Raw genomic sequence first — 24811 nt, 5'->3', positions numbered from 1 at the left:
GTGCCCCACATTGCAGGCAGATTCTTTACCATCTGGGTCACCACAGAAGCCAGGAAGGAACACATAAAGAACTCTCAAAACTCAACAACACAAAAAGGAACCAATTCAATGAGAACATGAGCAAAGACATGAAGGGACATTTCACTAACGGGATGTACAGATGGCAAATATGGACATGAAAAGATGGTCAGTACACCTTCAGCGGCCAAGTGCAAATTAAAAACCGCAGTGACAGGGAGCCATATTCAATATACTGTGAGAATCCTAGACTGGAAAAGAATCTGAGAAGTTAGATTTATAACTGAACCACTTTTCTGTGTATCTGAAACTAACCCAATATTGCAAATCAACCATACTTCAAGTAAAAAAAAAAAAATTCTCTTGAAAAACCACAGTATGAGGCCACCACACAGCTACCAAAACGACTAAAACAGCAAACAGTGACGCTGGTGAGCATGCAGAGAAACTAGGTCACTTCTACATTGCTGGTGGGAATGTAAAAAAGTGAAATTACACTGGAAAACAGCCTGGCATGCAGTTTCTTAAAAAAAAAAAAAAACTAGACGTGCAACTGTCACAGACCAGCAACTATCCTAGGCATTCAGAGACACAAAGATTTAAATTCACAGAATATCCTGGACTCAAAGCTGAGTGCAGCTTTATTACTAAGAGTCTCGCAACACTGAAAACACGCCAGACCTCCTTCAGTGGGTTTTTGCTCTAATGGACCACGGTCCCACAGCACCGTGGAATACTACCTGGCAATGAAAAGGAATCCACTCCGGACAGACACAACAACCCAGCAGGATCTCCAGAGCACTACTGTAGTGGTGGCTGTTTAGTTGCTCAGTCCTGTTCGACTCTTTGCGACCCCATGGACTGCAGCCCACCAGGCTCCTCTGTCCATTCCCAGGCAAGAACACTGGAGTGGGGTGCCATCTCCTTCTCCAGGGGATCTTCCTGACCCAGGGATCAAACCCACGTCTCCTGCATTGGCAGGTGGATTCTCTACCACCGAGCCCCCAGGGAAGCCCCCGGAGCACTATACTGATGGAAAAGGCCAGTCTCCAAAGGCTTCATACTGTATGAGTCCACTGCACATAATCAAGTGCTAAGATTACAGAAAGGAACAGATCGGTAGTTGCCAAGGGTTAAGGAAGGAACGGGTAGGAGGGAAGAGGGTGTGGCAGTAAAGGGGCAACCAGAGAGATCCCTGTGGGGATGGAGCTGTTCTGCATCTAACTGTGGAGCACATGACTTTCTGGTCAGGATGCTGTCCTGCACGCGCGCTCAGTCGCTCAGTCGTGTCCAACTCTGTGCAACCCTACAGACTGTAGCCCACTGGGCTCCTCTGTCCGTGGGTATTCTCCAGGCAGGAACGCTGGAGTGGACTGCCACCAAACTTAAAAAATTTTAAAAAGAGACTCAGGAGATTTCACAACCAAATGCAAGATGATATTTTTAGATAATTAGGGAAATTTGAATTATGGACTGGTATCAGATACTACTAAGCAATCCTTATTGTTTTCTGTCGTGGTAGGGCACGGCAGGGATGTAAAAGAAAACAGTCTCAACTACTACAGGTGCATATTGAAATATGATTTTTTTAATTTTTTTTTTTTTTTTTTGCTGCTCTGAGGCCTTCAAAGCCACATGCAAACTTCTTAGTTGCAGTATGTGTGATTTAGTTCCCTGACCTGAGACCATTCCAGGCGCCCTGAATTGGGAGTGCAGAGTCTTAGCCATTGGACCATCAGGGAAGTCTCGAAATATGGTTTCTAAGGTGAAAACAAACTTGGGTAAAGATATTTGCAAAATGTTGGCCTCTGTTGTGAACTGGTGGTGAGTACATGAGAGTTCATTAAATTCTTCCCTGGGCTTTTAGTGTGTTTAAAGTTTTCATATAACTAAAGACCAACATTTGATGTGTTTCTGCTCTGGCAAGGATTTTCATGGTACAAGCTGCTTCAGGTTCAAGTGTGATAAATGAAGAACAGCTTCACCACTGGCAGGATCGTGCTTTTGCCAAATAATAAAATCCAGAATTTCTTTAACACAAAACCCCAGGGATTCAGTGATGATCAGATATGCCAGAAGGCAGAAGGGCAAGAAGGTTGGATCCGTGTGCCCTTCTTGCGGGCAGGGACTGCAGCCGACAGCGAAGGCCTAAAGCAGTCAGTAACCGGTTAAGCCGATAAATGAATCACCGTGTATCCTGGGACAGAATACCATCCAACAGTAAAAACGGCCCAGGCAGAACATCTATGAAGCCTGCTTAAGTGAAAAGGGCCCAGAGCAGAAGGCCGGTGATGACCCAGCTGGCGAGCACACAGCAGCCACGTGCACGGGATCTGCACCTGGTGGGACGGACACACACGTGTGCAATGATCCTTCCCCGTGAACGGGGGCCTCCCCTGGCTTTCTGAGTTCTCCAGTTAACACACACTGCTTTTAGGACAAAAAAGGGAAAAGGAGACGTGGAAGGTGAGGGATCTGAAGGAAGACACATGATTCTCCCTGGAGACCCAAATGACACCACGATGAAGGACCATGAAAGGGCACGCCCGCCATGTGGCACAGAAGGCAGGGCCTCCCTGCGACCCATGCAGACCTCGGGGGAGTTACATTTATAGTCCCGGCCTGCAAGGAGACCCCCCAGGTGGCACAGAGGTAAAGCCTCCGCCTCAATGCAGGAGAGGCAGGAAATTCAGGTTCGATCCCTGGGTGAGGAAGATCCCCTGGAGAAGGAAATGACAACCCACTCCAGTATTCTTGCCTGGACAATTCCATGAATAGAAGAGCATGGCGGGCTGCGGTCCATGGGGTTGCAAAAAGTCGGACAAGAATGAGCAACTGAGCACATACACACAAGGAGAACCATGGAGCAGGAGCGTTCAGAACCATCAGACACACCGCAGAGCCTCAGGGTGAACAAGGCAGGCAGGGGGAGTTCAGGGCGAGAAGCCATCTGGAGGAACACAGAATCAAGGTGTGACAGCTTCCACGCTCCTGGGAGACCAGAGCTCTCCGCCCCATCTACCAGAAATGGAAGGGAGAGAGGAACAAAGTCACTGGAGGCCACCTTCTGGCTCCAACACACTGATCCATGTGGGATGCAGGACCTACGCGGAGCCCCGACGTTCCCCAAGAAAGCCTCTGCCCACACCTCTCGGCAGGTCTTCCCATCACCAGGGGAAGCAGAACCACACAGAGGTCAAGGGTGCCACCACACACACGTAGACTCAAGGCCAACCCCACCACTGGGACGCCGTGCCACCCTGGGTGAGAGGGTAACAGGCAGGAAGGCCGGGGGTCTCCAAGCGGAGGAAATAGGCTGCAACTGTCAGACATTTTTCTCTCTCTTAAGCGGCAGGAGGAAACAAACTAGCAATATTTTTCCTTCTCTATACAAATTTAAAAGGAGGTTTCTCTTAAAATACTGTGTTGCCATAATGACACCTGGTTTCACCTGAAGTTAACTACTCTCAAACCTTGAGATAACCAGTGCATTTTTCTTATGGAAATGTTTGTCTTAAGCTATGTTAATGTGCTATGCATTTACCCCAGACTCTGTCTTCAAGTCGGTTCCACCTAATGGCTCAGAACCTACTTGACAAACCAGTATGTTATTCTCAGATATTGTTGCCCTAATCTATGTAAATGAAACTATTTGTATGGTGATCTGCCCTTCTACAAGATTCAAGTTAATCATTTTATGGCCCGGGATGAACCTTTTGGTGCCAAGATTATCCCAAAATGCATCTTATGAGTGAGGGGCCTGGTGCCATTCTGAGTTTTAAGACATTCCTTTCTCTCATTAACAAACTGCTAGTGACTACATAACATCCAACTCAAGACTAGCAGGGGGTACTCTTTCTGCTCCCTTCTGATGCCTATGTCAGAAGCTTTCTCTCTCTCCTTTATACTTTAATAAAACTTTATCACACAAAAGTTCTGAGCGATCAAGCCTCGTCTCTGGCCCCGGATTGAATTCTTCTCCTCCGGAGGCCAAGAAACCCGGCGTCTTTGTGTCGTTCAGCAACAACCTTTCATAGGGAGGCTGAGCAGCCTTTCTGTGCCTTGATTTCTTCATTTGGAAAAAGGACAAGGCCTCCCGCCGCTGGCCGCTGACATGCGGTGAGCTCTCGACAAACACTGGCTTGTCAAGTCCCGTCCTCTCACACCTCACTCTCCTCCACCAGCTCCTTTATGCCCAGAAATGCCCACCCTTCATGACTGCATCTCAAACTACCAAGCTCCTCCTGTCCTTCACAGACAGTGGCACGCCCTTGGATTTGCCAGTTTTCTGCTCTTGAACTTACGAATTCATTCATTCACTTATTGAACACGTACATGTTGGGCTTCCCTGGTGGCTCAGTGGTAAAGAATCCACCTGCCAATGCAAGGGACACAGGTTCGTATCTTGAGCTCTGAGGCTCAAGTAAGGGGAGAGGCAGGCGAAGTGAGCCCAGGACTCCAGCGCAGGAGCCTCAGATGTCACAACGGGAGGCACGTCCTGGGCCTGCAGAGTCAGGGGGCAGATGAGGGATGGGCAAGGCTGGCCCTGCAGCGAGTCCCCCAGCAGGGACTCGGGGTCACTCAGCGCAGTTTCAGCGAGACAGGCACAGCGAGACGACAGGTCTGCCCACCCCTCATTGGGAGGTCAGAATATCATCCCATCTTCCTGAAGGCAAGCTGAGCAGACGCACTCGTGAGGAGGAAAACCAAGTACACCCTCGGCTACTGGGAGCCGGTGACAGCAGGGAGTGGAGGAAGCTGGGGAGACACTGCCCATCCTCCAGGACACACATGAACGCAGCCACCCATGGTGCAGCAACTCACAGAACAGGGGCTGCCCACCCCGAACACGTCTCTCTGGAGGTCTCCACGGGGCATGGAGGTGGTAATCCCTTCTCCACTCCGCAGTACCCACGGACTGCCCGCCTGGTTCTGGGCGCTGGCCTCAGTAGGGGTGCAACAGTGAATATGGGGTCCCCCCTCAGCCTCCTGGAGCTCCTGCTCTGGAGAAGGCATTAGACATGACAGTGAAACCAGCAGGGCACAAGTGCTGAGAGGAAAAGGCAGGATGGGGAGCGACGCAGGGGCCCACAGACACAGGCCGCAGGGAGAGGAGCCGGCAGCCACCGTGGCCGAGTCTGCCGGAGGGGATAACAGATGCTGGGCACCCGCGCTGAAGCTCTGGGGAGGACGGGCCCCGACTGAGCCAGAAGGAGACGCCCCTGGCAAGAAAACACCCAGGGGGTGGGGTCCTGGGGGGACTGCCAGGCACAGGGGAAGGGGTACGGGGCTGAGTGCGGCCACACGGTGGAGCAGGTGGGCTGGACAGGAAAGGGACCTTGCCCAGGCCGCCTAGAGGGAGCAAGGAGCAGCTTCCAGCCCCAAACTCCTGCTTAAGATCAACGCAGCCCTGGCCTCCCTGTATCCCTGTGTGTGTTAGTCGCTCAGTCGTGGCTGACTCTTTGTGACCCACAGACTGTAGCCCGCCAGGCTCCTCTGCCCATGGAATTCTCCAGGCAAGAATACTAGAGCGGGTTGCCATGCCCTTCTCCAGGGGATCTTCCGCACCCAGGGATCGAACCCTGGTCTCCTGAACTGCAGGCAGATTCTTTAGCCTCTGGGCTACCAGGGAAGCTCATAGCCCTCCTAGACATGGCTCCTCCAGGCGTCTCAGAGAACAGCCCCTCCCCCACCATGTCCATTCTTTCTTCCCTTCCTCCATCTGAGGGACCAGGCCCTGCAGAGACTCACAGGAGTGACACCTTAGCAGTCAGTGCCCCCTACGCACAGCAGGGCACTGACTGCCCTCCTGGAAGGTGCCCACTCCTCACAGTGATCCCAACGCCCCCCCAGGCGTGCCCTGCTGCTCTCAGTCGTGTCCAACTCCGTGTGACTCCATATACTGCGGCCAGCCGGGTCCTCAGTCCACGGGATTCTCCAGGCAAGAGTACTGCAGCGGGCTGCCATTTCCTTCTCCAGGGGATCTTCCCGACCCAGGGATCAAACCCGAGTCTCCTACGTCTCCTGCATTACAGGCGGATTCTTTACCATTGAGCCACAAGGGAAGGCCCAAGCGTGCCCTGCTGCTGCTGCTGCTAAGTCGCTTCAGTCGTGTCCGACTCTGCGACCCCAGAGACGGCAGGCCACCAGGCTCCCCCGTCCCTGGGATTCTCCAGGCAAGAACACTGGAGTGGGATGCCATATCCTTCTCCAATGCATGAAAGTGAAAAGTGAAAGTGAAGTCACTCAGTCGTGTCCGACTTTTAGCAACCCCATGGACTGCAGCCCACCAGGCTCCTCCATCCATGGGATTTTCCAGGCAAGACTACTGGAGTGGGGTGCCACTGCCTTCTCCAAAGCGTGCCCTGAGCCTTCCCCAAATCCCTTTCTATGTTGGCCACCCCGGGGTCCCAACATCCCTGCCATCTTCTGACCCCTGGCACAACAGGACACCAGGACCAGGCCAGCAGCTCTCCCTGCCGCCTCCCTGCTCCCCTCTGCAGGTGGCGCCGTCAGGCCTCCCAGCGCCTACTGCTCTGTAGAGCCCAGGGGCTCTCGAAGTTCCCAGCACCAAGCCAGGCTCCCCAGTTTCACAGTGAGTGAAAAGACAGTCCCTGCCACCACAGAGCAGAGCATCACGTCTGGTCAGAGACCAAACCACAAAGGCACGGGCAGGGACAGCACAGGAATGAAGCCTCGTCCTGAAGGAGGGAAGGGTCAGGCAGACAGAGCAGCGACGGCGGCCTTCCAACCCACGCCGGGCTCCGCACACACCTCGGCCTCTCAGCTGGCTCCAGCGCTCGCCCGCTCCCCTCTCCATCCCACTTGGCACAGGGTCACAACTCCGCTCAGAAAGACCCTCGGTGGTTGCTGAAGGAGTCTGGAGTTCCACTGGGTTGTGCCCGCTACGTGCTCCACAGCCACCTTCTGACCCTGATGGCCCAACTTCCCCCCAAACTCACCCATACACACACACACACATTCACTGGCTCACAGACACACACCGCCATCAAACCCTGCCTGCCCTCCCTCCCGGCCTGGCGGATGCTCCACTCTGCATGCTGTGCACCGCTCACCCTGTCTGAGCACAGACTACCCCTAGCGGGGCGTGTGGCTGTGTGTGTCTGCCTGCTGAAAGCCAATTACCTTCCAGCCCCCACAACAAATCTCCGGCTGTAAGAAGTAGTCAGAATTCCCCACTGAAATAAGTCCCTCTCCCATGCTTCCGTAGCCCCAAATTTATAAAAGAGACACTTCTTCAAGGCTAATTTATGTTAAGACTACTGTACTGCCTGGGCCCCTTCCCTGCATTTCCCTTCTTGGGGGATGGAGTTTCACACTCGCATGTTGTGAGCTCCACCCACAACACTGGGTCAGGAAAAGGCTGTTCGTGGGATGGGTGAGATTGAGATGGTGCCTTGGAAGGGAGGGGGTGAGATGGGTGGAAGGTGGTCAGCCCTCGGGTAGACAAGGCAAAGTGAAGACGAGCTTGAAGCCTCTTGGGGCCTCAGTTTCCCTATCTGTAAGATGTCTGCTCCTATATCAAGTGAGAAAATGTAGATAATGCACACTCGGCAAAGGGAAGCACTTATGAGATCTATTATTATGGTGGCCTTTATTATTGTCACTGAGACGGAAGACCAGGTTTTATCTACGAAGAACTGTTGGGAGAGAAGTCAGACAAAGCTGTTAGGACGTGTGCAGCGACATCAAACCATGTCGCAGCTGGCCGTGCCAAACGATCTTTTCAGCAAACAGTAAAATATGTCACCAAGTGCTGGCCACGCGATGGTACATATCGCCCTCGTTTTCTCCCTCAACTCGTTGGCTGAACTGCTCTCAACGCCAGGACTGAACAGCCTTTCCGTTCTCTTAGTTTCTGTGGCTTGTTTTTATTTAACATACAATCTCACACACAGTAGGCTAAAGAAAGAAAGAAAGTTGCTCAGTCGTGTCTGACCCTGTGACCCCGTGGACTGTAGCCCACCAGGCTCCTCTGTCCACGGAATTCTCCAGGCAAGAACAATGGTGTGGGCTGCCATGCCCTTTTCCAGGGGATCTTCCCAACCCAGGGAATGAACCCAGGTCTCCTTCATTGCAGGCACATTCTTTATTTGAACCACCAGGGAAGCCCACAGTAGGCTAAATACATACAAATAAAAACCCACTTACAGGATTCCGACTGAAAGAATATTTTCTAGTGGCAACAAGGCAACAGAAAAAAAATCAAAAAGTAGAAAGCCAACACTAAAACCTTGGTCTGGAAGAAGCTGCTGATTCCACGGCCTGATGTGTGAGCAACAGAGTAACCCACAGGCTTGCCCACCTCACTCAGCATCGTGGGTGTCAGCTCACCCCCTTGGGAACCCCCCTTCTGCATAGGGAGTGCTCAAAATGGGGAGTATTCCCTGGTGGTCTGATGGCTAAGATTCCACACTCCCAGTGCAGGGGGCCTGGGTTTGATCCCTGGTCAGGGAACTAGATCCCATGTGCTGCAGCTACAGATCCTGCAACTAAGATTCAGCACAGCCAAGTAAATATTTTTCCAAGTTCAAAATGGGCATAGGAGTGCGCTGAGGGCACAGAAGCCGTTCTCACCCTTATCAAAGAAAACATCCAAAGGGAGAAACATTTGCAATCACACACACCGGAGTCAATCAGGTTCTGGGACCTCCAACATGGCCATCCCTCAGGTATGGGGCGATTTAGAGGCTGGTCCCAGCCCCAAAATTTCAGAGTCCTAATGGTTAAACTGTCTCCAAAAGAGGGCCTCATTGTCAAGTTGTATTCTTGTTCAATCTCTCCTCTTTAAAAACAGCCTGAAAGAACACAGTTTTCTGTTTCCACTGGAAATGTAAAACTGAAAAGCCCGCCCTCGGACTTCCCTGGTGGTCCAGCGGCTAAGACCGCGCACCCGACACAGAGGGCCAGGGCTCAGTCCCTGAACTAGATCCCACCTGCCGCAACTGGGAGTTCACACGCCACAGCTAAGAACACTGCATGCCGTAACTAAGACCCAGCTCAGGCAAATAAATAAATAAATATTAAATGTAATAAACCAATGAGCATAAGGATGATGGTAATGACACCTCCCTGACAAGGAATCAGTGGTGAATGCGCACAAAGCGGGTGTCCAACAATACTCCCTCACTACCACGCAAGACCTGTGCCCCAATCTCTCCCCAGCACCCCTCTGGGGGACGCCGGGTGACCAGAGTCCAGGAACTGGGGCTCTGACTGGACGGAAGGGGTGGGAGAAGGGAGAGGCTGGTCCCTCTTCCTCCTCTCCTCACTTCCAGCCCAGTGGAGGCCATTCACTCCACCTCTGCAGGCTGCCGCCTGACCTCCTCGAGACCTCTGATCATCTGGGAGCCCGGCCCCAGCTCAGCTGTCTGAAGGGCAGGCGCTTGGCTTTATTCTTGGGCCTGAGCCAGCACACTTAAGTGCTCGGTAAACATCATGGGGGTGTCCCCAGGGGACGGGCTGCGCCTCTGTGTGGGGTCTGCCCTGGCCTGGAAGACTGCTGCAAAGGTGATGACAGTCTGGTCTCAGCGGAGGCAGCCGCCACCTGGCGCCACCCCCTGGCCCCCAGGAAGGCCCGTCTGGTCCTGCGCCTGCCCACACCACCACCCCCGCCCCCCTGGAGGACCCCATCCGAGGAGCCAATCCACACACTCCTTTCATCCCCAGCCCTTCTGCCCTTCTGGCACCCTCTGGCCAGGGTGCTCTTCGTCACTGCAGGTCCCACTACAGCAAATGTCTCCGAGCTAGCACCAACTCTGGCCCTTCCCTGGAGAAGCAATCAATCTACGTGTGTTGCTTCACTCCTCAAGAACTGCCAGAGAGCCTGTCTCTCATAAAGTGGACTTGCCCAACCAGTCACCCTTTACCTCAATAGATGATTAGCAGTACCTAAGGCTGATGTTCAGTCACTAAGTCGTACCCGATTCATGCAACCCCGTGGACTGGAGCCCGCCAGGCGCCCCTGTCCATGGGATTCCCAGGCAAGAATACCACAGTGGGCTGCCATTTCCTTCTCCAGGTCATCTTCCTGACCCAGGGATCAAACCCATGTCTCCCGTATTGTAGGCAGATTCTTTACCACTGAGCCATCAGGGAAGCACACCCAAAGATAAAACCGCAACAGTCCCTGCCTTCATAGACACAGTCCACATGGTGGGGAGAAACACCATCAATCGAAGACTCCCACCAGCACAAAATTACAAACTGGTATGTAGAAAAGCACAAGGTCTCCCCCAAGGCAGTAACAGAAAAGCTGGGCCAGTCTGTCAGGGTAGCAATGTGCTAGCTGAGATATGAAGAGCAGCCGGGATTAACCAGAGATGAAAAGGGAAAAGGACACTCCAGAGAGGCCCCAAAGAGCATGTGCAAAGGCCCTGAGGCAGGAGAGAATGTGCAAGCTACCGAAAGCAGGGCCTAGAGCGACAAGTCTGGGAGGTGCAGGCTACAGGGTGTCAAGTGCGGGGCAGGGCAGGGGCCCGATAAGCCCACAGACAGCGGAGGCCAGGCACACCATCGGCTTCTTCCAGCCAATGTGCACAAAAGGAGAACCGCCTCTGTGTCGGCCGGGCCAGAACCCAGCCAGTAAATCATTTCTACGATCAAACACTGCAGGAATCCCGCCCAGCAGGCAGAGCGGGTGGCAACCCAAGGAGACGGCTGTTTGCGGTCATCTGTACCCTCTACTTCCCCGATTAGCAAGTGGCAGTAAGAACTGGGGCGGCCGTGGCGGGCGTGCGCGCAGGAGCAGCCGTGGGGCCCGTGAGCCAGCACATCTCCCTTTCTCCCCCGCGTCTGCGTCAGCCCCTCTCTGGGCAAGCGGACACCGGTCAGGCACTTTTGTCTCAGGCTGATTTGTAGGCCAGGCACAGACTCCTGTGTCCCGTTTTACCAAGCCACCTTCTTCCTTCCAACCCTAAGTCACCCTAGTTAAAAGCAGGACATGTACTCCAAAATCCCAGCCATGACGGCCCTTTGAGCTGGAGCTCCAGTTTCTCGGCTTCCCCTCATCCTGTCCTGTCAGAAAGGCTGTGCCAATCTCCCCTCCCAGGATCCCCCCTGCCCTGTCCACGCAGCTGTCTCCAACACACCCAAGCAAGTCAGCCGCCCCTCCTCCAGCTTGGACCTGAGCCGCCCTGGCCCGAGCAGAGTCCGAGCTCCCTCTGGGCTGGGCGAGGCCCGCTCATTCCTCTGTCAGCCTCTGGAAGCACTGAGGAGCCACGCCAGCAGGGAAACTTGCTGACCCCTCACAAAGATAATGAGGAGGTTTTTCCATCCCCCCTCCCCCTCCCCCTTCCACTGAGACAAGATTAAAACAATAAAAATGTAGGGCTTCCCTGGAGGCTCAGTGATAAAGCATCTCCTGCCAAGGCAGGAGACACAGGTTCGATCCTTGATCAAGGAAGATTCCACGTGCTATGGAGCAAGTAAGCCTGGGAGCCACAACTACTGAATCCATGTACCGCAACTACTGAAGTCCACACCCTAAAGTCCGTGCTGCACAGTAAGACCAGCCTCCACTTTCTGCAACCAGAGAAAAGCTCGGCAGCAACGAAGACCCAGCACAGCCAAAAACAAATCAATAAAAACATAACCAAGTGATTTTCTCCACTAGACTCTGCAGAGCCCAGCGCTGAAGCAGCATGAGCGCTGCTTAAATCAGATGAGACTCACACAACTGTAACGCCTGGCAGCGTCACAAACAAGCAAACTCCCAGACGGGAAGCCACAGAGCAGCGCCAAGGCCAGGGAGGGGGTCAGAAGAGCGCGTCGGCGTGCACTTGCTGGCTGCGACCTTGGGCAAGAGACATAAGGTCCCTGGGCCTCAGTTTACCGCTTCATAAAGGCAAGGAGGAGACCTACCAGGGTGACTGGGACAATGATCTGAGCCAACTAAATGCCTGTCCTGCCCAGTCCTTGGGTGCCTGCACAGACTCCAGGCCTTCCCAGACCTCCAATCTGACTGCCCTCCTCGGCTTTATACTTTTCAGAGCGCAGACGGCATCGCTCCACTGCACACATGTCTGTGCATTTCTGCATGTCTGTGGTTCCCAAGTGGCTCAGTGGTAAAGCATCTGCCTGCCAATGCAAGACATGCAGGTTGGATCCCTGGGTCGGGAAGGTGCCCCTGGAAACAGAGATGGTAACTTGCTCCAGTATTCTTGCCTGGGAAATCCCATGGACAGAGGAGCCACGGTCCATGGGGTTGCAAAGAGTCAGACGCGCAAAGAGTCAGATGCAGCTTAGCAACTAAAGGACACCAACAGGCCCCTCCTTAGACCCTCAGCTCCCTGAGGCAGGGGGGTCTTTAGGTTCACAGGTATAACCTGCTGCCCAGAAAGCATCTGCCCAGAGAAGATGCCCGGTAAAAACACTTGAACGAACAGCACAGTGAAGGCACACACATCTGCCGCTCTGAGGGATCCTGATGCTCCACTGTTGTGAAGCCGATAAAACAAGTAGGTATTATTCCCAATCTGCAGATGGGGAAACTGAGGTACACGAAGTACTGCACAACTAAGGTCACTGGAAGAATACCTCGGGGCCTGAACGTGGAAAACAGGCACCTTGATGGGGCGTCAGAGGATAACGGGGCCCTGCAAGCAGCGTCCCAGGAAGAATGTCAAGCAGCTTTCTGAGTGAGTGCCGGCTGCTCAGGTCGGTCAAGGTGGAGGGAACGCAACACCACTCCTTGGAGTGAGGTTCAAGAGCTGCCTCTCACCTGGGTGGTGACTAGGTCTGCTGGCACAGCCTGAGGCACCAGACAGGGCACACCCCATCCAGTGCGTGGGTGTTAGTTCGCTTCACTCACATCTGACTGTTTGCAACGCTATGGACCACAGCCCACCAGGCTCCCCCGTCTATGGGACTCTCCAGGCAAGAATACTGGAGTGGGCTGCCATGCCCTTCTCCAGGGGATCTTACCGACCCAGGGATCAAACCCGAGTCTCTTATGTCTCCTGCACTGGCAGGCAGGTTCTTTACCACTAGCACCACCTGGGAAGCGCACTCTATCCAGTTCAGTTCAGTCGCTCAGTCGTGTCCAACTCTTTGCGACCCCATGGACTGCAGCACGCCAGGCTTCCCTGTCCATCATCAACTCCTGGAGTTCACTCAAACTCATGTCCACTGAGTTGGTGATGCCATTCAACCATCTCATCCTCTGTCGTCCCCTTCTCCTCCTGCCTTCAATCTTACCCAGCATCAGAGTCTTTTCCAATGAGTCAGCTCTTCACATCAGGTGGCCACGGTATTGGTGTTTCAGCTTTAGCATCAGTCCTTTCAATGAACATTCAGGACTGATTTCCTTTACGATGGACTGACTGGATCTCCTTGCAGTCCAAGGGACTCTCAAGAGTCTTCTCCAACAGCACAGTTCAAAAGCATCAAATCTTCGGGACTCAACTTTCTTTATAGTCCAACTCTCACATCCACACATGACTAATGGAAAAACCCTCTATTTACTACATCTGATCAAAGATGCTCACTCACTTCTGCCATCAGCTGATTGGGATTAAGAACTAGGCGTGGGAAAAGTTGTTTTAAAGCTCAAAGTTGGGGCAGAAGAGACAAAACTTACATGTTCTTTGCGTGACTGGGAGCCACACAGTCAACAAAAACCAGGTTGCTGCAGGTCACTAAGAGAGACAGCCGGGATCTCTGGATCTTACAGGATGGGCCAGATTTACTCTAAAACCTGACTCTTACCCCATCCACCCCCAAGTTATACCGCATTAGCATCTGAGTGAGAAAGAAAAACTAGCGATTACTTTGGAGGGAAAAACAAGGGAGGAAAGGACAAACAAGTGTCCCAAGCCCTGAGCCTTCATTCCAGACACACTTGCTGGATGATGCTTGTGGGCGGGGTTCCCAGTGGGCCGCCTGCAACAGCAGAAACTGCAGGGCTCTGCAGGCAGACAGAAGTGGGTTTAACTCCATTTCTGCACTCACCAGCAGCGGGACTTCAGCGAGTTATTATACTTCATCTCTCTGAGTCTCCATTTCCTGTTTGTAAAATGGGAATAAAAGCTTCTCGGAACAGTGGCACACATTAAAAAGAAGTGAGCAGCGACTAAGCTGTGTGCCACAACTACCAAGCCTGTGCTCTGGAGCCTGCAAGCCGCAGCCACTGAGCCCACACGTCTACAGCCTGAGCTCCACAGCAAGAGAAGCCGCCGCAATGAGTAGCCTGTGGACCACAACTAGAGTGGCCCCCGCCAGCCACAACTACAGAAAGCTGCGCGCAGCAACAAACGCCCGGCACAGCCCAAAATAAGTAAAATAAAAATAAATATTTTTTTTAAAGAAACTTATGACGAAGGGGAAAGGAAGGAAGAAGGAACTCCGTGAGCACTGGGCAGACTCATTACCACTGAGCCCAATGCTCTCCTTCTGTTACCACTGCCCCTTGGGTCTGGGGGCCACGTAAGGTACAGGGGGGAGAACTCCCAGTGGAGCTGAGGGGAGACCCCAGTAAAGAGGCCTCTGGGGCAGACAGTGTTCAAAGGGAGGTCACAGCATGAGGTTCTGGCCATGGGGTCTGGGGTGGGAGAGGGCGGGTTAGAGTGCTCTCAACCAGAGGCGGGAACACACAGAAAAAAACGATGCAAGCAGGAGAGAAGAGAAGACGGTAAAGGCTGAGGGTGGGCTACAGTGACTGACAAGTGTCGCAGGGCTCAAGGAGGACCAGCCCCAAAGACAGGTCACCCAGGTTAAGGTCAGCAAGGCGGCCGGCAAACTACAAGAGCGCCTGGGACAGAGGGGGCAAGGAACACGGGTGCACTTCTGGGGGCGCTGCAAGAGGAGAGGCAAGGGGGCCTGGGAGAAAGAAAAATCAACGAGATGCTGATGGAGGGGGGAAAAAAATCACTGTTAGAAGGAGAACTATCCACTCTTCAGATTGACAAGATTTATATTTAGGGTCAGCAGAGAGTATAGGGGGAGAAGACATCACAGATACGGCTGCGTAGGGAGCAGAGCGGGAATGAGGCTGATAAGAAAAACCCAGACAGGGCTGGAGGCAGAGGAAAAACACCCCACCCTCCACAAACTCACTGGCTCCTAGCTTCACTCACCTTCAACTGGCCATTCACATTCCAAGCGTGCCCTACACCTCAATCCAGCCAGCTCATGGCCTCCTGATCCAGAGGGGGCTCCCCCACTGCCCCCAAACAGAAACTATCCTGGAATTAGATCCATGCTTCCCCGGTAATAATCGTGAACTTCTGGGAGGCCCCCAGCTAGACTGGAAGCGCCTGGTAGGTCTGGGTCTACAGGAACCCGTGGTGCAGCGCTTCACTTAACAAGTGTGAACGGTTGACAAGACTATCCAAGGAAGAAAGTCTGGCCACGTCATCATTCAACAAACATACCAAGAAAGGAACAGGAAAAGCACACCAGGCAGTGAATGCCCTAAACTTGTCAGAGACCAGGAGATCCACGCTGTGGAGCTCCCTACCCTCAAGGCCCAGATCCCTGGCCAAATGGAGAGAAGAAAGGCCATCTGTGAAGGGTGCTGGGTGGTGTAACTCCTTGGTCCTTGCTTCATGGGTTTACCTGCCACCCCCTGGGTGCTGAGCACAGAGGCCTGCACCTGGTCGAATGGGGACACAGCAAAGAGACCCACAGACCTCTGTGGACCGATGGGTGGTGTCAGGGAGGCACACTGCTGTGTGAGGGGGGCTTAGGACAGGTAAGCAGCAAAGGCCTCTCAGAAGAACAACACGTGAGCTGCCACCTGAAGGGAGCATCAAGGGAAGAAACAGGGACGGACGCTTCAGGACAGAGGAACAGCCTGCAGGACACCGGGAGGACAGACAGAGCTTAGGCTATGAGAGGAGGAGAAAAGCCGCAAGAAGGGCTGCGGTGTGGGTGCCAGAGTGAGGAAGAGGCAGGAGAGGCTGACAGGCACCTGACCACCAGGGATTCCTGTGGGTGGCAGGGAGGTGGTGGTGTTGGGGGCGGGGGAGGGGATTGGGACTTTAGTCTAAAGGATTCTAAGCAGGTGAATCACATGACCTGATTCAGGTTTTCACACCGGACCTCACAGCTGCCTTTCTCTAAAAACCACTGCCTTTCTCTAAAGCTAATCCTTCATCGGTAAAGAATCACCTCTATTTGTTGTGTGGGTAAGCACAAGTTAGAAATTATTTAATAAACTCTAAAGCACTCAATTAACGTTAGCTACTGTCATCAAAGTGCAAATTAAGGCAAGTGTCATTTGGATCAGAAGCTTTAAAAATCAGAGGCGCTTCATCATTAAATGAGCCTACCCGTGTTTCACCCCCCCATACCCTAAAATGTAGCGACTGGCTAGTAATAATAATATGCAACATCTGCAGGGCACTTAATAGCTTACAGAGCACTTTTATATCTGTTACTTAATAACAGGGATCTCCAGTGCTTTGAATTTACTGACAGTGTTACAAATTGGCTAGTTCTGGCAATATCTAGCAAGTAGGCACCACTTCTCTCCATGTATCAGCTGACCAGTCATGACAACCTGCCTAAGAGCTCTTCTGGGGTTGGGCATTCTCACGGCTGTCATCGCTACTTCCAAATGTCCCAATCTGCCAGAGAAGTAAATAATGGGCCTAATTACAGGATCACTGAGTGATACCGATGTGCCAAGCATTGCTATAAGCGCTTGACATGCTCAATCTTCACTTGATCCCAATACTTTTTTAACATTCCCATTTTCCAAATAAGGTGACTGAGGCATGGAGAAGATAAGGGCGTCATCCAAGGACACTCAGAGGAGTAAGACCCAGAGCCAAGATCTGAACACGTGATAATGTGACCCTGTATCCTCACTGAATCCCAGCGCTGTGCTCGATCATTCTGGCAAACTGCACATAATTCGGTGCTTGGTACGACACAGCATTCAGCAAATAAGGGCAGCTGTTATCAGCAGGACATGGGTTGTTTCTAGGTCCCACGAGAGTGTCACGTCCAGGAGAGCAGCGACCTTGTTAGTCTGGGTGACTGCTGCGCTCCCAGCACCTGGCCCTATGCACATTTGAAGGATGGATAAATGAATGAACGTGCCTCCCAGAAGGCAGGGCTGCCTGTGCATGGCTCTTATGCCAGGTCTGTGTCGCGCCACTGACACTGCCCCTCGGTAAGAACATCAGGCTGATCTGAGGCACAACAAGGAGTCCGGAGACTTGAGACCCCCACCTCCCTTTCACAGCGCAGGGGTGGCGGAAGGGGCTCCCAAGGGAAGAGACGAGTCCGGGGTCGCAATGCTGGTGGGTCCCGGCTCCGGCGGGGCTCTGCCCTCCACCGGGGCGGAGATGCTGGCCGACCCGGCACTGGGACCCGACAGGAGACAAAGACCCGCGGGGCCGCCGCACCCGCAAAAATCCTGGTGCCCCTCGCCCACCTCCCCGGGAAACAGCCGAATGCTACCATGCATCACCCGGCCTCGAAGCTGCGGAGAATACCGGGCCCCGGACGGAGCGGACACGCGATGCGGCCCTGCCTGCGGGGTCGCCGTCCGCAAAGGGTCGCTAGGGTGCGGGAGGCCGCGGGCCGGACCGGCCTGTCACCTTCAGGACCGCCCGCCCACTCGCCCGCTCTCCGCCGGGGACCCTCAGCGCGAGCCGCCGTCACCCAGCTGGGCCTCCGCACGCCTAGGACTCCCCGCAGCGCCCGCCTCGCGCCCCGCGCGGCGACGCCGCACCCTCGCCCGTCTAGCTCGTACCTGCTGGGAAAGGGGGATGAGCGGGGCCGCCATCTTCCCGCGGACTCGGGCTCCGAGCGCCGGCGGGGAATGGGGCGGGGCCGCGCGCGCGCACTGGTGCGAGGGGCGGTGCGCGCGCAGCCGAGCCCAGGGGAGGGCGGGGCCAAAGCGGGGTGGTTCACGTTCCGCGGAGCTGAAGGGGCGGGGTCGAGGGCGGGGCCGCGCGCGCCTAGCCCTAGCCGAAAGGGGCGGGGCCTGGGAGGTGCGGGGACCAGGGACCTTTGCGGAATTCCTCCTGCATTCCTTCACCACCTCTTCCAGGATTTCTCTGCTCTTATGCCAAGGTCCCTTAGCCCTCCAGGTTCCTGCCGATTCTGGGCCCTCTGCAAGGGATGCCGTTGCCATTCCCGTGCGCCTGGCAAAAAGGATCCTCACGCTTCCCAACAAGGCGCCCTGTTCCTACGATAGGGTGTGTGTGTCTGTGTGTGTGTGTACACACCACCCTTCCCAACAAGGCGACCTGTCCCAGGATAGGGTCTGTGTGTCTATGTGTGTATACACACCACCCTTCCCAACAACTGTTCCTAGGATAGGGGTCTGTATGTGTGTGTGTACACCACCCTTCCCAACAAGGCGCCCTGTCCCAGGATAGGGGTGTGTGTGTGTGTGTGTGATATGGGTGTCAGCTAAACTGGGCTGCAGTATTTTCACCTCTCTGCACCGCAGTAGCACCCGCAACACCTGGAATTATTTCCCCACTGCCACCTTCTTGATGTGTGGCCTCGGCAAGTAGCCTCTGCACCCCCAGCCCCTCTTCTGAAAGGAGGAAATGGTAATATGTATTTGCTATCCTTCCACCTCTGCACTGGACCCTGCACAGAGCAGGCATTTGGTGTTTGCCGGAGGACCATTACTGGAGAGGCATTTATTTCTTTAGACATGTGTTGCCTTCTTTTTGCTATGGACACCTGCTCATCTGTGGCTCAAATGGTAAAGAATCTGCCTTCAACACAGGATAACGGAGTTTGATCCCTGGGTCGTGAAGATCCCCTGGAGGAGGGTATGGCAACCCACTCCAGTATTCTTGCCTGGAGAATCCCATGGACAGAGGAGCCTGGTGGGCTACAGTCCATGTGGTCACAAAGAATCAAACACAACTGAGCGACTAACACTGTCTTTCCACTCATCCTTAGCCGATTTCCACTAAAAGGATGACAAAGGAAAGTTCCACTGGGTACTGACCACAGTGACACAAGGCTTCTTCAGCACAGGTTCCCCTTACGTGGTCTCTTTTGTGACAGTGGCACTTCTCAGGCAGTCAGGCTGGAAGGTCGAGCAATCCTGAGGTAGTGAGGGCACAGCTTCCAGTCCATCCCCTCTACTCTGAAGTCTCACAAGCTTCCTGCTCCTGGGTCTTCAGCAACTTGATGTACCTCGTGCCACTCAAATGAGCACAACATGCTTTGTGACTCATTCAACAAACTATTCACAGTCAAGTGTTCACTGAGCACAGGTGCTCTGTTGGTGAGCTGGGCAGACACACGCTGTCCACAAATAGGTCTCACCCTGGAGCTACCCAGGTCTGCTAAACAGACTGGGTCTCTGATTCTGATTTATAGCTCTGGGTGGGACCTGAGTCCGTTGGGCTGCAAGGAGATCAAACCAGTCCAACCTAAAGGAAATCAACCCTGATTAGTCACTGCAAGGACTGATGCTGAAGCTGATGCTCCAGTACTTTGGCCACATGATGCAAAGAGCAGACTCATTGGATAAGACCCTGGTGCTGGGAAAGACTGAAGGCAAAAAAGGAGAAGGGGGTGGCAGAGGATGGCATCACCGACTCAGTGGACATGAATTTGAGCAAATTCCAGGAGACAGTAGAGGACAGGGAAGCCTGGGGTGCTGCAGTCCATGGGGTCAAAAAGAACTGGACATGACTTAGCGACTGAACAACAACAAACAAATCCCCAGGAGGTGCTGAAGCTGCTGGTCTCAGGCCATTCCCCTGCCCCCGCCATTGTGAGAACCACAAGTCTAGAGGGGGAAAAAAAATCCAAAAGAAAAAAAAAATCACGTGAAGAAATAGATAACTATACATAGTGATAAGTGCTACATCATAGTCCAAGGGTGTGACACTTGAAGACTGAGGGTGCATTCAGTGATGGGGGGGGGGGGGCTGGGAACCACCACAAGCAAAAAGGAGCTGAAGCGCAAAGAAGCATATTTAGACTGAGACGCTGGAGCTCAGAGAGCAAGACAGAGGGCCTTGAAAGTGAGAGTGAAAGTCGCTTAGTTGTGTCCGACTCTTTGCAACCCAGGCCAAAATACTGGAGTGGATAGCCTTTCCCTTCTCCAGGGGATCTTCCCAACCCAGGGATCAAACCCAGGTCTCCTGCATTGCAGGCAGATTCTTTATCAGCTGAGCCCACGAGAGTCTTGAGACAAGGCCAGATCACGTATAGTCTGATCGGATAACACTGTGGATAGAGCAGTGAAACAGGACCATATGTGATTCAGCCTCGTTTTGAGACCATCTTGCTCTCTGAGCTCCAAGTTCTCAGTCTCACAGGATCCTTCACTTCCTGTACACAGAGAAAGGGGAGGCCCCCAGACTGTTTTGCACATGATCAGCTTTGTGTTCTAGAACAGTGGCTCTGGATAAGGCGGGCAAAGTGGATGGAGAGGGTAGAAGCAAGTGGAACAGCTGGAAAGATGCAGCAGTGGTCCAGGCGGGGGTGACAGAGGCTGTTAGCTGCCTTGGGTGCTTTATCAGTCCATGTTCCATAAGGAAAAGAGAAGCCGGCAATATCTGTATTTCAAACAGAAGGCAATTTGATACAGGAGATTGAGTACAAAATTGTTGGAAAAGCAGAGGGGAAGGCAAGGTTACCGAAGATTAGTAACATGAGGAAACTGCTAGTCTCTTTAGGGTTAAAAGTCAAAAGGGAAAGGGTGTTATGCCAAAACCCACCACCACTGGGCGCTGAGCAGGAACCCGGATGCCGGTTTCTGCCATTATTGCTTTCTGTTTTGGCCATGCCACACTGTGGGATATTAGTTCCCGCATCAGGGATCAAACCCATGCCCCCTGCGTGGGAAGCTCAGAATCCTAACCATTGGACCACCAGGGAAGTCCCTCTGCTGTTGTTGCTAAAGTCCTTGTTATTGTCTCGACTGACTAAGGGGCGGCCAGGAGCCTGGAAAAAAAATGGCTTCTCCTCTCTGCCTGTCTTCTGACGTCCTTCTCACAGAACATGACGGGACACTAGTGGGCAAGGGTGTCTGGGAAAGGTGTGCAGGTGCAGGCTTCCAGCCTGTCAAGCGTCTACAAGGGCGACAACCACACAGAGACTCTGGCCTGGTCTTGACTGGAATCAGAGGCTCCATGATAAGAGTCCCACCAGGGCACTCCCTCTACTGCTGTGGCGGCCATCCTGGGCTGTGATCAACCACCCTGGGGTCTCTCTCACCAGAGTCTAGAGCTGCACCATCCAACACAGTGGCCACTCCACATATGGCGACATGTGTGCATGCTCAGTTGTGTCCGACTCTTTGTGACCCCATGGACTATAGCAGTCCAGGCTCCTCTGCCCTCCACTATCTCCCAGAGTTTGCTCAAATTCATGTCCAGTGAGTTAGTGATGCTCTCTAACCATCCCGTCCTCTGCCTCCCCCTTTTCCTTTTGCCTTCAGTCTTATCAGGGTCTTTTCCAATGAGTAGGCTCTTTGCATCAGATAGCCAAAGTATTGGAGCTTCAGCGTCAGTCCTTCCAATGAATGTTCAGGGTTGATTTCCTTTAGGATTGACTGGTTTGATCTCTTTGCAGTCCAAGGGACTCTCAAGAGTCTTCTCCAGCACTACAGTTCAAAAGCATCATGATCAGCTTTGGCGCTCAGCCTTCTTTATGGTCCAATTCTCACATCCGTACATGACTACTCGAAAAACCATAGCTCTGATTATACAGACTTTTGTTGGCAAAGTGATATTTCTGCTTTTTAATGTGCTGTCAAGGTTTGTCTTGAGGCTTCTCTGGTGGCTCAGACAGTAAGGAATCTGCCTGCAATGCAGGAGACCCAGGTTTGATCCCTGAGTCAGGAAGATCCCCTGGAGAAGAGAATAACTACTCACTCCAGTATTCTCGCCTGGAGAATTCCATGGAGTGAGGAGCCTGGCAGGCTAGTCCATGGGGTCGCAAGAGTCGGACATGACTAAGTGACTAACACTTTCAATTTCACTTCACTAGGTTTGTCATAGCATTTGTTAACCATAATGATGTCATTTTAACTTGATTACCTCTATAAAGACTTTATATATTTTTAATTTTTATTTATGTGTTTTTGGCCACAAAGTATATGGGATCTTGATTCCCCAACCAGGGATTGAACCATTCCCTGAATTGGAAGCTGAGAGTCTTAACCATTAGACCACCAGGGAAGTCCCAAGACTTTATTTCTCATTTTAAAATGTATAGAAATACTGAATCACTATGTTATGGAATAGGAATTAACATAGTGTTGTAGGACAATTATACTTCAAAAATAAGCTCAGAGAAAAAGAGATCACATTTGTGGTTACCAGAGGCAGGGGGCTGGGAGAAGGAAATTGGATGAAGGCAGTCAAAAGATACAAACTTCCAGTTATAAGAAAAATAAGTACTAGGAATATAATGTACCACAGGATAAATATAATTAACACTGCTGTATGTTATATATAAAAGATGTTGGGAGTAAATCTTGTGTTCTCAGTGCAAAGAAAACATATATTCTTTCCTATTTCTTTAATTTTATATCTATATGAGATGATGGACATTCACTGAGTTTATTGCAGTCATCCTTTCATGATGTGTGTAAATCAAATCATTATGCTATACACCTTAAAGTTACACAGTTCAGTTCAGTTCAGTTCAGTCGCCCAGTCGTGTCCGACTCTTTGCGACCCCATGAATTGAAGCACGCCAGGCCTCCCTGTCCATCACCAATTCCCAGAGTTCACCCAAACTCATGTCCATCAAGTCGGTGATGCCATCCACCCATCTCATCCTCTGTCGTCCCCTTCTCCTCCTGCCCCCAATCCCTCCCAGCATCAGGGTCTTTTCCAATGAGTCAACTCTTCGCATGAGGTGGCCAAAGTACTGGAGTTTCAGCTTCAGCATCAGTCCTTCCAATGAACACCCAGGACTGATTTCCTTTAGGATGGACTGGTTGGATCTCCTTGCAGTCCAAGGGACTCTCAAGAGTCTTCTCCAACACCACAGTTCAAAAGCATCAATTCTTCGGTGCTCAGCTTGCTTCATAGTCCAACTCTCACATCCATACATGACCACTGGAAAAACCATAGCCTTGACTAGACGGACCTTTGTTGGCAAAGTAATGTCTCTGCTTTTGAATATGCTAACTAGGTTGGTCATAACTTTCCTTCCAAGGAGTAAGCGTCTTTTAATTTCATGGCTGCAGTCACCATCTGCAGTGATTTTGGAGCCCCCAAAAATAAAGTCTGACACTGTTTCCACTGTTTCCCCATCTATTTCCCATGAAGTGCTATATGTCAATTATATATCAGTAAAACTGGAAGAAAAAATTAATTAATTACAATTAAGTGAGATTAAAAATTCACTCCTCTGAGAAGCTACAGCACCAAGTGCAAACCCTAATGCACAGGACGGACTCTGGGTGATAATGATGCATCTGTGTAGGTTCATCAATTGTCAGAAACGAACCATGGTGGTGTGGGATGTCATTGGTAGGGCAGGGTATACGAGTGTGGGGACAGACAGTATATGGAAACTCTCTCAGTTCTGCTCAGTTTTGCTGTGGATTTAAAACTTCTCTAGAAAATGAAGTTTATTAATTTAAAAAATTATTTTATTTTTATTTTTTTGGTTGCACCTTGAGGCAACCAACCTTGAGGTGGGATCTTAGTTCCCTGAACAGGGATTGAACTCATGCCCCCTGCAGTGGAAACATGTTTTCTTAAACCACTGAACCACCAGGGAAGACCCAGTGAAGTTTATTAATCAAAAAAAAAATTCATCTCTCAGTCCCACCAGGCACATTTTAAGGGCTCACATGTGGCCAGTGGCTACTGTATTGGCCATGAAGACAAAGAAAGTTCTCCAGGATTGTGCTGCTGCAGAAGATGAGTCCTGCCAGGTCTGAGCCGGTCTGACCCACCTTTGTTCAGCTGTTTCTGGCATTTTCCCTCGAGTTCTAGCACTGCTTCTTTCCTCATTAACTTTTCCCTTGTTTAGAGTTTTGAAAGGTGGGCAGTGTTTGAGTCCCACCCCTGCGCTCCCAGGGAGTGAGTCTTTAGCTTCTGAGACTGGTTCGTGGTTGTCCAGTTGCTATTAAGTGCCCAGCTCTTTGTGACCCCATGGATTGTAGCCCGCCAGACTCCTCTGTCCATGAGATTTCCCAGGCAAGAATACTGGAGTGGGTTGCCATTTCCTCCTCCAAGAGAACCTCCCACAACCCACAGATTGAACCTGGGACTCCTGCATTAGCAGGCAGATTCTTTACCACTGAGGCACCAGGGAAGACCTCTGAGACTGATAACTCCTGATTACCTGGGAAGACCAAAATGATCTGGGAGCCGAAAAAATTCAAGGTCGCAAGTCTGCCAACTTCGACCAAAGCCAGAACAAAACTTGTCCAACCTTTACTTCCTGGTCAGACTTTTCACACCAATCATTTATCCACATGCTGTGTATCATTTCCAATTTTATTTGGCTTCCTTGTAACATGACTAAATTCCAAATTCCAAAATTGGTGTATTAAATTTGATTATTCCCAACACAAATTTCTGTGTGAAAACAGAGCTCTTCAAAACAGAACCCTCTATGTGTGACTTTTTCAAAGCAAGTCATTTGCTTTAAGGGAAAAAAAATTAAACTGCAAAGTAATCACTATTTTCACTTGAGAGAATGGATTTCATTGCTCTGTTTTACAGAGAACCAACGGCCATAGAAGTGGGCCACAGAGTGGGGGGAAAAGCGTCACCTTCTTTATGGAATGTTAAACGTCTATACACAAGGCCTGGGTTCTCTGGAATAACCAGCATGCAAGGGAGGCATGCAAAACCTTTCCAGACCA

At 51.9% G+C, this 24811-nt stretch overlaps 1 protein-coding gene across 4 annotated transcripts in view; it reads right to left on the bottom strand.

Annotated features, from left to right (window-relative positions):
* Nucleotides 1-17855, bottom strand: part of EPS15L1 (epidermal growth factor receptor pathway substrate 15 like 1) — a 107270-nt gene extending 89415 nt beyond the window's left edge. For 2 of the 4 annotated variants that reach the window (XM_061421740.1, XM_061421744.1), the window contains exon 1: nucleotides 17744-17832. In XM_061421740.1, the coding sequence (XP_061277724.1) occupies nucleotides 17744-17776 (33 nt within the window). In that variant the 5' untranslated portion in view covers nucleotides 17777-17832. Of the gene's footprint in view, nucleotides 1-17743 lie in introns of all 4 variants that reach the window. The other 2 variants (XM_061421735.1, XM_061421733.1) reach the window with 2 other exon arrangements.
* Nucleotides 17856-24811: the final 6956 nt, after the last annotated feature.

Source organism: Bos javanicus, chromosome 7 (genome assembly GCF_032452875.1).
Source record: "Bos javanicus breed banteng chromosome 7, ARS-OSU_banteng_1.0, whole genome shotgun sequence".
NCBI lineage: Eukaryota > Metazoa > Chordata > Mammalia > Artiodactyla > Bovidae > Bos > Bos javanicus.
The sequence above is the reverse complement of the archived record's forward strand: the minus strand, read 5'-3'. Positions and strand labels throughout refer to the sequence as shown.